The sequence below is a fragment of the Anarrhichthys ocellatus genome, unplaced genomic scaffold (genome assembly GCF_004355925.1).
Source record: "Anarrhichthys ocellatus isolate YVR2014 unplaced genomic scaffold, GSC_Weel_1.0 scaffold5, whole genome shotgun sequence".
NCBI lineage: Eukaryota > Metazoa > Chordata > Actinopteri > Perciformes > Anarhichadidae > Anarrhichthys > Anarrhichthys ocellatus.
The window spans coordinates 15,178,720-15,190,260 of record NW_022280035.1 but is presented as its reverse complement, the minus strand read 5'-3'; the positions used below and the strand labels follow the sequence as shown (position 1 = coordinate 15,190,260).

The 11,541-nt window shown below is 40.5% G+C and overlaps 1 protein-coding gene across 1 annotated transcript; it reads left to right on the top strand.

The window, feature by feature from the left end:
• Window positions 1–4,676: 4,676 nt before the first annotated feature.
• Window positions 4,677–11,474, top strand: LOC116382657 (piezo-type mechanosensitive ion channel component 2-like). Its single transcript, XM_031845883.1, has 11 exons — window positions 4,677–4,740; window positions 5,775–5,870; window positions 8,456–8,557; window positions 8,656–8,701; window positions 9,018–9,177; window positions 9,259–9,472; window positions 9,596–9,809; window positions 10,311–10,473; window positions 10,674–10,772; window positions 10,997–11,038; window positions 11,427–11,474. Exons 1-11 carry the CDS (start codon window positions 4,677–4,679, stop codon window positions 11,472–11,474), a joined length of 1,248 nt encoding a protein of 415 aa, XP_031701743.1.
• The last annotated feature ends 67 nt before the right edge of the window (window positions 11,475–11,541 follow it).

Below are 11,541 nucleotides of genomic sequence, written 5' to 3'. Positions count from 1 at the left end.
TGTGTTTAGCCATAGCCTATACAAATTAACCTTTAATCTGAAAGTGTAGAAATAGTGTTATTTGTTTGGTTGAAGCATATTTTATACACCATCTGATAATAACAGCAACAATACTACTATTAGTAATAATAATAACAACAATAATAGTTTAAAAAACAAACATTTAGACATACATTTGTATCTTTTATATCTAAATTGCTCACAGGATGCGTGCGTAAATATCATAGGACCTCATTTATCCATCCATCTTTCCTTCAATCCACCCAGCATGTTCTGGGTGAGAGCCTTGAACCGTCCATCGCAGGGTGACACAATCAGACGTTTCCACCTAGGTGTGTGCTCGGGACGATTACAATTCATCTTAACTGCAGCAACTGGAGGAACCTCTTTGATAGAGGACATGCAAACGGCACACAGTAAGTACTGGAGCCCAGGACCTTCATACTGAAGGTCACCTGAAGGCATCCTTGCACATGCAAGATGTCCAGAGTCATTAGGTGCAACGTAGTCAGACTGTGGTCAAAACAACCAGTTTATTAGGTAAACAGGTACATCTACTGCATACTAATACAATAGCCCTGCAACAAATCCTTTCGCTCTAAAACTTATATTAGAACACAAGACTAAAGTGAGTAGACTATGAAAGTGGTGAAAAGTGTGAATTATTACGCCTTGTTTCATGTCTTTAAACTTTAATCCTAAATTACTGTTACTGCACAGTCAACATCTTTACCAGACTAATAATATTTATAGCATCATTAATGTTAAAACAAACTTATTATAAACAATGTTCATACACAGGTCCTATGAGAGGTTTTATAATTAGAATATATGTCAACAAAAAAATACCAACAATTATTTCTGTCCTATTTTCTAGGCTTATTGTGGGAATTCTGTACATTTGAGATGAAATCATAGTTCTTCAAACTAATTATCCTTTCATATATAGTCACAGGGGCAGACCACCAGCTATATTGCTGTTAGGTCTGTTGAACACTAGGTGGCAGCAGTCTTCCAATGCTGAGCAGCAGGTTTGGGGATTATTTCTGTCAACTCTATCCTAACAGTGGCATAATTGTCATACATTTGTATGTAAACAGGTAAAAAGAAACAACAACGTTGATTTAAAAGTATTTTCTGAAGTTACTTTGCAAAGTTACATTGACTGCCGCCTAAAGTTTTTCTCTAAATAGTCTTAAATGTTCTGGGTATAGTTTTGGAGATGAAATCTGAACACAAATAAAACTATTTAAAATTGATTTGATTTGTTGAGGCATTTTCTTTAAAACACACACTTCCTGATGATGATCTTTTTCCTTCTCTCTATGTGACTTATGAAAACACCCTGTATCCTGAGCCCAAACCTTCAAACTCCACCCAGATCCACAAGAAGGGCAAAATGCAAAAGATGATTGGTCCCAGAAACAGTGAAATAGATCAGAGGACTAAAAGCTGTGGCTCTGTATGTTAATCCCCCCGGCCGTCCTCTGGGCTTTGCGGTGGGCTTTGAGTGTTGTGCTGACCTGCTTCCCTCTGGAGCTTGAGGCCAAATCAGTCAAAATCTCAGAGGACCCATCCTCCATCTGTTTGGCTCACATGAAAAAATGATTGCCATGTCTCCTTTCCTTCATTTGGTTTTCACAGTATGTCATCTCTAAATGTCTCCGTACATCAACTTGATGAAGTAATTATTAACAGGTTGAGAGACCAGACGCACAGATAGAAAAGTTTACCTTCCTTTGCTTATGCAAAACACAGAAAAAACCCTAGCTAACATTAAAACTGGAGCCAAGTCATAACGTCAAGCATTAAATCACAAGCTTGTTTTGTAAACATTAGTTGTGTCAGTGTGTTTACATACACAGTCTACCATGTGAAGGGCCCCCTTGTAGAACGTTGGTGCTTCCCATTTAGCTCTTAGTTGTGCTAAACGCTCCCTTTATCGTGAACGTGTTGGGACAAAACATGCATTGAAATAAAAAATTGCAAATCCCGGCTCCTTTTCACACATTACATGTGCACACTAATAGTGCACATTCCTCAGATTGCATACCGTGAGAGTGTAGTATCAACAGCTTGGACAGCAGCGGTGGAGGTCGGACAATATGTTAAATGTCAGAGGAACTGATGTGAGACCTTTCCCGGCAACCGATCAATATTGGCTCAGCACTCAATCAAAACCCGGGCATTAAAAATTTGCAAGGATTTCCCAATCATGCATCGACACGATGGCAGTTAGCTCACAAGCTGAGCATAAATGATCAATCAATCCTTGACTCACTCTGAACTACACCTAATTCTGATCTTAAAACTAAAACTTTGACTATAATAATAACTTCCCAAACACTTTTCCTCATCTTCCTATTCCTGTGTCTCATAAGTAGTTACACACGCACACACGCACGCACACACACACTTTCTCTGCCTACAACCCCACCCAAGACCCTTTCTCAGCACGTCACTCACAGCTCTTTTTAACTGCACTGTCATGAACTTTTAGCGACCTACTCAGCACTCGTTCTCATCCTAATCAATTTAGATCTACTGCTGCGGAGTAATTGAGTGTGTGTTATCTCCTTTCATTGAGTCCGAGGGTTTATCTGTCCACAGAGGAGCCTCGTCGGTGATAATCTACAGACAAACGCACACAATGAAGTTATTAGCTTGGTTTGGGCTTAGTTAACAAGGTTAGGATCTCCTGGATCGCTTGTGGTGTTAAAATAAATGGAGATGAATAAATGAGATGTGATGGTATTCTGAGCATTTTGTAAAACTGAGGAGAAGAAAATAACTGAAGCTCCTCTTATCTTATTATTTTTTTGCAGCGTAAACCCAGAATGTCTTCTTTTCAACACCACTTTGTTCACAAAATAGTTTGTCATTAAATACAGCAGTCGCACAAACTAACAATTACTTTCCTGATTGATGAATCGTTTAGTGGATAAAATGTCAGAAAATAGTGATAAACGCCCAATACCATTTCATAGAACCTGATGTACTTTGATCCGCCTTCGATTTGCTCTCGTGGGAAAAGCAGCACATCCTCATAAATACCAAGCTGGAACTTTGGCAGTTTGCTTGACAAATGACTTGAACGATTAATTGATTCACAAAATAATTGTGACTATTAATTAAGCTTTAGTCTAACATGCTATTTCTGCATAGAAGCATTGCTGTACTTTATGTAGTGACCTTGTTCTGTATATATGAAAACCCACAACTCAGCTGATTACACCCTCAACACGTAACTGACGTGTCTCAATGAGTGTGAATTCAAACTTAAGTGAGCATACAAATAAGATTAATCTTTATGTTTCCTAAAACCCAACTTTACAAAGTGCTTTACAGCAGGATGGGATGCGATGCACATGAGAAACTGAATCCATAAGCAGGAGACATGGAGATTTCATGGCACTACTGACACGAGACACAATTTTGTTTAAACATTTTGAGCTATTTTTGGTATTTTAAGCAGCAAGTCTTTGCTTGTTCTGTTCCACACTGACCCTGTACTGATGTGCTTCACATTAAGAAATGAACAGGATACACTACACAGAATAATCAACAGAAATTTGACAGCATCCAGTGCATAAAATACCTGCTTGAACTGGTGATCCATTAAGTTAACAGGCTCTTTAAATGTCTGTCACTGGTAATAAAACCGCAAGTTACTCATTTTCCAGACTCACCCTGTTAACACTTGTGCAGACTTAGTCCCAGCTGCTATTTCAGCAGGTTTGTCTTGTTAGTCTATGCTGTGTAGAAACAAAAAGTCATATCAGATCTTCCTTGGAGGATGGTGCAATGTTTTCTCTTCTATTTTGGAGCAAAGTTAATGTTTTTGCTTGTCTCAGTCCTCGCATTGATCATTCCTCTGTAGTCACACCAGCTCTTAATGGCCTCACAACCATGAATATTAGATACACTTCCCTTCACCCAACGGCGCAAATATGATGAGCTAGCCTGACGCGGCTGTACAGAAACAAAACACAGTGCTGTATGAGTATCGAGCTGGATTACAGAAATAAAGAAATCAGACATTCAACACAATGCGTGAATGAACGCAAAGACACCTGCACGCACGAGCTGTAACAACCTTTAAGCACAATCCCGATCAAAGCCGTCATAATATTGTGTGCCTGGTTTTATGTATCAGTGAAAGCATGTTTTGCAGCGATGTAGTGATAGCGGATATTCTCCTGAGTGAGATTAGCCTCAATGTGAGGACAGTAACAGAGATGCTGGGTCACAACCCATTATGTCTGGGAGAGAGACAGACAGAGAGAGAAAGAGGAGGAGAGAGAGAGAGAGGAGGGAGGGAAAGGAGGGTGTGACAGAGACACAAGCAAAGATCATTTTCACCCAATTTTAAATCTAGATTCTCTGCTCTCTCTCTCTCTCACAGCTGCCTGTCACTGGACTGACAGCATCTCCGTCCTGTTATAGTTTGAGTGTTTTGGACTCAAATTATATTTTCTGTATTTTTCACTGCCGCTTTTCAGGATGCTTTGACTGAGGCTTCATAGATGTTCTTCTGAGAAATGTGTGAGCTGGTTGGAGTTCTCCCCCCCCCCCCCCCCCCACATTGCTCAGACATTTGCGTATTTGTGCAGACATCTAGAGGGAGATAGTACCTAACGGAGCAGTGTGGCGGTCTCTGACACAAAGACGGAGACATGGCAGGGGACCTCGTGGTCGGGATGCTCTATAACTTATTACTACCACTGCTCCTGCTGACTGGTGAGTCTATGTCTGTTTAAGCCTTTTATTCATATGCATTTATGCTGATAGAAATTACATTTCTGGTGGGTCCTCTCTCTTCAGTTAGAAAGTAAAGGTTTAAATATACAAACGGAATTTCAGCAGTAGTTTCAAGTCAGAGTAAGAGGTATCTTTAGGTGTCTCGTGGAGATGCTGATAAAATCCTACCAAATCAAATAATCTTGAATTATTTTCCCTAGTGGTTTCTGTGTGGTATCAGCATTAGATTAATTCTAATATATTGGTTATATTTCCTCCCTTTAGTGAAAACAAGTTTCACTGAAGGTGGCGTATTGATGAGTTTTGAGTTTTTGTAGTAAAGCTAGTACATGTGGGCTTACAGCTGAATAGTACTGAGGACAATGCTGATTCAAATTCAGGATCCAACGTGGCTTTCTATGAGGTTCATACATATCTTGTGATATATGAGTGGAGTCTCGAGCGTTGCGATCGAGACGGCGTCTTGCAAGAAGCAGCGTGTGTTTAGTTCAGGTCTGAGATCGACCACGCTCACTACAAAAGATATACCCGAGCAATATGTTTGTATCTAATGGGATTTAAAAATATTGAAGTGTGCTGTGTAACTTTGACTGTTGTCTTAGATAATATGTGGGGTCTTACGTACCCATGTGCTGCAAAGTTGACGCTTGACCTCATAAAAGGTGATGATAATTTGAAATTTTGTAAGGTGTTAAAAGATATTAGTTTATATTTGCCGATGGGCAAAATGTTTCCAGACCGTCAGACAAGTTATATGTTGCTTTCCCTTCCTCTCCTTTCCTTAAAAGAAATAGTTTTGTTGTTGTGTTAAACTAGAATGTGATAGAGTGTGGAAAAAAGCATACTTTTTCCAGCTAATAAAGGTAAATTTGCACCTACACGTCTTTTGCGTGTCAGTTTCTTTGCTTGCTAATGTGACCTGCTTGTTATATTTTTCTGTGGACAAGTGAATGAATTCCGACCATTTCTTTGGAACAGATGAAGTAAACGTGTTCTCTCTCTCTGCACCTCAGCATCTTCGTTCCGCTACAATGGTCTGTCGGTGGTGTATTTCCTGTTTTTGCTCACTTTGCCGCTGATGCCGAACCCCAGCCTGGTCACCATGAAAGGTGAGAGGGGCTCCAGAGACAAATTACATCCAGTTCATGTTTGCTCTGATATAGTTACAAAGTAAAAGTGTCGATGATGAATTGAAATTAACTTACAGTCATTTGTGTTTGCAATTTAAGATGATCACATTAAAATAAGACCATTCCACCATGTTACAAATAATTCTCATTGAAAAAGCAATTTCCTCTGTTGCTACAGGGATAGTTTAGATCATTTGAAATGGGGTTGTGTGAGGTACTTATCCTCAGTCAGTGTATTACTTACAGTAGGTGGCTTTCGGCATTCCCCTAGTTTGGAGAAACAGGCAAGAGTCCGGGCACAGAAGCTGAGCAATGTTCTGCTAAAATGTATTTTATATATTCTATTATAAATATATATTATATAAGTTTACGCTATATTTCGAACATTTGTAACGCTTTACCTGAAGCAGTTTTATCCATCTATGCGCTCTTCAAAGCCACAAGACTCCTTGGACAAAAATTTAACACAAACAACCTAACCAACTGAGGCAGCAACAGACTTTGAACGTAATATCAATTTGGTAATTTAGCTGAACTGTAAACTCTTAAATTATGAGAATAGTCAGTTTGATGAGGAGGAAAAACAAAGAGGGAGAATAACGGACATAACACACGAGAGATTATATCGCGTAAGTGTGTGTGTGTGTGTGCTCGGTATTGATCACTGCCTACTGATCAATTAAAGTATCTGTACTCCTCCGTCAAAGTACTTTGTAAAGGGGATGTGGTTGGAACGGTCAAATCAATTATACATAGCTTGGTAATTACAGTGAGGAATTAAAAGATGTGATGTCAGCACCCTGACAGCATTTTCTTTCTTTCTTTCTTTCTTCCCATCCCTCCATCTAAAAACTGTTTGCCTTTCAGCTTGTCTTTGAAAGCTTCATAGGTCCCCCAGTTATCTTCATCTCCCTAATATGATCTCACTCTCCTTGGGCTAAGTGGTCAAGTGTGTGTACATCCTGTGTGCATTTGTTTCATGAGGTTTTTGTACATCCACCGATACCTGGGAGAGTATGTGTGTGTGTGTGTCTACCTCATTGGGAAGCAGAGAGGTTTAAGTGAAACGAAGCTTTCAGTAAAAATCCTGAACATCAACAGCACATTTGCAGCCTCAGCTAATGTTGAGCCACATCAGCTATTAATGCTTTTGTACCTCCAACATTCTGATTACAAGCCTCAAACTCTCGACTGAGATTATGAACTGATGCATTGCTTTGAAAACAAATTCATGTTAAAGCTACCCATTTCTAGCATTTGATTCTAATTCAATTTAAAGCAGTGAAATATATAATGCACATGACTTTTGTGAATGTTGCCTCACACACTGATTTGTTATTAGTTTGTCTGAATAGGTGCAGTCTATCCAAGAGGAATATTAAACTCTATTTTACCTAATCAGAATTTAGGCTTTAACATTACGGGTGAAACTTCTGGATTGGGTTGCACCAGCTATTCCACGAATAAGTTTGTGTGTAACGTCAAACCATACATAAAAACAAGATTTCTATCCACCTCCTATTAGAAGGCAACAACCTCCATGGCTAGGTGTGATACAACGAGACGTCGGTCACTCAAACAATCATGAACAGAAACGTGCTCTTTTCTACGCCTTAATCACTTCAACTGGAAAACAACTTCAACAAAATAACTACCAAGACAGGAATTACAGGGAGCTAAATTGGCTGTTGAGACGCTAATTTCTTTTGATTTAATCTACTGACTTTCGTCGTGTTGGCATCATGGCTCTAGGTATACAATGTCAGCCTGTCGATAGGTCCGTCCATCCCTTTGACCTGATTGAATGTCCTAAATTACATTTAGATATATTGCCATGTCATTTTGTACATTCATGATTCCCAGAGGATGAAGCCTGCAGACTACGGTGATCCTCAGATTTATCCTCTAGTGACACCAGCAGGTTGAGATTGATTTGCGGACCTGTAGTGATCGACTTTGATTGACTCTTCAAAAGATATGTTTGGCTTCTTTGTGAGAAACTTTAGTTTAGTGAATACTCCTCCTGCAGGACTACAATGCACTTGAATACCCAGACTCACATACCTCACTTTAGCTGGCTTATTGATCTGTAAAAGTGCTCACAAAGAGACAGAACCAGTTCAATTTAAAATACTGCCAACTGTCTGGGAGACAATATTCTACTGAAAAATATCTTGAAGACAAGTACGAGGTCCATCAATTAGGGTGTGTGTGTGTGTGTGTGTCTGTGTGTACCACCATCACTGCTCTCTCCTTGGTTTCATTTCCTTTCAGTCATTTTGGCAGTATAATTATATATATACTATATATATATATATATATAATTATACACAAGTTACAACAACTACCATGCACAACTTTTAGAATGCTTAAAATACTTATTTTTGTTATTCTATCCAACTTGTGAAATCTGAAATTGTGAAACGTTTCATGAGCTGCTCCAATTCAGAGGTAAAACAGAGAGATGAACCTTCAACATTTACAGCTGATTTGACATATATTCACCATTAACCAACTCTAACTTTTGTTTCAACCTGGTTTCTCTCATTCGCTGCTGTGTTCAGGTAAAACAGGTGAGTTCTTGAGGCAGCTCAGCTATACGAGCTTGACCTTCCTGACCCTGCAGTGCTTCATGCAGATCCCCTTCGCCTACATCCCTCCACACGGTAAAAACAAACCCGGCTCAATTCACAGATATCAGGAACTAAGAAAAACAGATTTGCCTCCAGCTTGGTGACCTTATTTTATTGTATTTTTTCTACAGTTAGCGGCCACTGGGAAGATGTCCTCTATCATTTGGGCATTATAAGGTATGGGATCACACTTTTCAGGTCACATATCAATTGTTATGCAGTTTACATTAAAAAACATGACTTCTAACCATTTTAGATTGCTTCCTATCTTTCAGGCAGCCTTCTAGTTGATTTCAGTGCAGTATGAAAATCAACCCAACAAGGCTTTTTGTTTTGTTGTCATATGGTAAAGCTGTACCAATAACGTAAAGCTGACAAATGGAAACTACATGTTTACTATGTCAAAAAAGTCTCAACAATTTGATTCTCGTACCTTTCTGGTATGAATGGAGATCAGTGGAGATCAAACCTATGATGATGCTTGTGTTTCCAGGTTCAGCTCGGTTGACGCTGGGAACGTTGTGCGTCTCCTGGCTCCAGATGTGGGCCTCCTCTTCTCTTCCCTCTTCGTCATGAGGCTGTGCAAAAAACGACTGCGCACCGTGCCCCAAGTCACTCTGCATGAGAACGGAGTACCGCCGTCTGACCCCGAGGTAACACATCTACCGTTATGACTTTATAATGCGTTAACAAAGCATGTTGATATCAGTCTGATTGTTTGATGGGTCTGGCAGGAAGTGGAAACATCTGAAACAGACTCTGAGGGAGGAAGCGAAACGGAGGGCTCGTCCTTTGACAGCTCAGATGAGACCACGGTGCCGGTTCAGTCGGCTCCGCCCCAGTTTGTCCAGAAGCTGATCGTTTTTGCAGCCGGACTGAGGCTGCTGCTGGCAGCAATCATGAACACAGCAGGGAAAGTGGTGGTGACTTTACTGCTGGGGCTGGCAGGTACAATACAGCAGCTGTTGTGTGAGCATGCAGGTGTATTTTAGTTTTAAAATGTTGAAAAGTCTATTTTAGACTTTTTTCTCTCTTGGGTGTGTGTGTGTGTGTGTGTGTGTGTGTGAGCAGGTATCACACTGCCATCCCTCACCTCAGGTGTGTATTTCGGGGTGTTTCTCGGGCTGGTGTGGTGGTGGGTGTTCAGCCGCTCCATCAGCCTGCTGCTCTTCAGCTCCCTGTGCGTGATGATGGCAATCTTCAGTGGAGGACACCTGCTGGCTCTGTACCTCTACCAGCTGCCTCTGTCCCAGCAGCTCGTGCCCCCAGAAGATGTCTACGCAAGGTACAGAAGTCATTAAAATGTAGGATTAGACTGATATACTGGACTGATATGGTGTTTTTTATTGAATATCAGGTTTCATCAATTTTATGTTTGTTTCAGGCTCTTAGTTTTTCTGTGAATAACTGAGGACAAATATTTCAATGCAAGGTGCATCCTCATTAGAATCAGGTCATGGAGTCAATCATTTTAGACTTTGTTCTGGATGTATTCACTGGATGTAATCACTTTGCCTTTTTTATGTTTGCATTTGCGCTATATAGAGTAGCAGGTGGAGATGAGAAAAGGCACATAAATGATTTAGACCTTTGTCTAATGATTTGTTTGAAATTGCCCTTTACACTTTTCCTGGTTGGTTTATCTCTTTTGCACTAAAGTTTGACAATATACAAGCTCACATGTATTCTTATTCCTCTCTCCACTCTTACTCTGTCCCTCACAATCTCTCCATTCATTCTTCCTTTCCGTCTCCATGCTGCACTCCCTCCCCTCTACCTGTCCCAGGTTGTTTGGTATGACAGGAGTGGTCAGAACCAACGGTTCAGACCCGCACGTTCTTGGTCTGCACCCACACGTCAGCTGGCCTGACTTCATCAACCCTTTGGTTCTACTGCTGCTCTACTACACACTAGTGGCTCTGCTGCACAAATGGGCTCACATCACGGAGGTTTGTGAGAGCGTATTAAACGGGAAGCTCTTTTTCTTCCAGAGGGATGGAGGCTAGTTTCCAATATTACTTCTACTGCCAAACTGGAAAGTTGACTAGAATTACTTGCAGTGCTAAACATGCAGGCACATAAACTTCACACCGTATTCAGACTATATTAACTTACGTGACAGGCATTTAATAGCAGTTGTGTTACTCAGGATACTGTTGATGATGAGGAGTGTGACAGTCCAGTGGAAAGTCCAGAGGCTCCTCCAAGCTTCTCCAGGGTCATCTACATCTCAGGAGACAAGCAGGAGGTAACCTGCAAACAATTACATGTTTCTCCTTATTATTATTGTTTGATCACAGGAATACTGTTAATGTATTATGTCAGTTATCAGAACGCTGCTGTTCGGCTCATTGTTAGTTACTCTGGATAATAATATCAGCACATCTGTACAGCCGCATGGTTTTCAAGTTAGCGTTTCAAAATTGGCAGCAATATTTCGTAACACACCTAAGATTCTCTCTATCCTTTTAGCTTTTGAGCAGCACGGATGATGAAACCTATTTGACGGAAGAGGTAAATCATATTATTGATGAATATTGTTTTTGAGAACAAAGTCTAAATTCACAGTATGGTATACTCTCTTTCCTCAGCCAATGGTTTTAATGACTGGGAGTTCCTGGCAAGATGTCGATGACAATGATCTCAGCTCTCTGTTAGAAGGGGCCGGGTATACAAACTGTTACCTTCCACCACAGTATGAAGTCAAACGCTCACCATCACATGGTAATTTTCACACTTATCGTATCTCTAAATACGTGACCTCAGCAACAACTGTTTTCATAAATTTGAATTGACGGACCGTATGTTGGGTTGTCATAAAATCTCAGCGATGCATACATTAGTTTGTTTGGTTTGTTTATTAAATATCTTCATGTCGTGCTTTTTCCCTCCCTTGTGCTAGAAACAGACGGAGGGGGAGAAGTGGGAGAAAACAGTGAGGAGAACCTGAAGACTCTAACAGAGACCTCACCTCCCCCCTCAGGCCCGAGTGGCCTGGTAATCTTTGGACTGCTGGT

What these genes read in the sequence shown, in the direction of transcription:
- LOC116382657 (XM_031845883.1), top strand. Translation starts at nt 4,677, where the DNA reads ATGGCAGGGGACCTCGTGGTCGGGATGCTCTATAACTTATTACTACCA. An exon ending in CAGCCTGGTCACCATGAAAG is followed by an intron (nt 5,871 to 8,455) that starts GTGAGAGGGGCT and finishes TGCTGTGTTCAG; the next exon opens with GTAAAACAGGTGAGTTCTTG. An exon ending in CGCCTACATCCCTCCACACG is followed by an intron (nt 8,558 to 8,655) that starts GTAAAAACAAAC and finishes TTTTTTCTACAG; the next exon opens with TTAGCGGCCACTGGGAAGAT.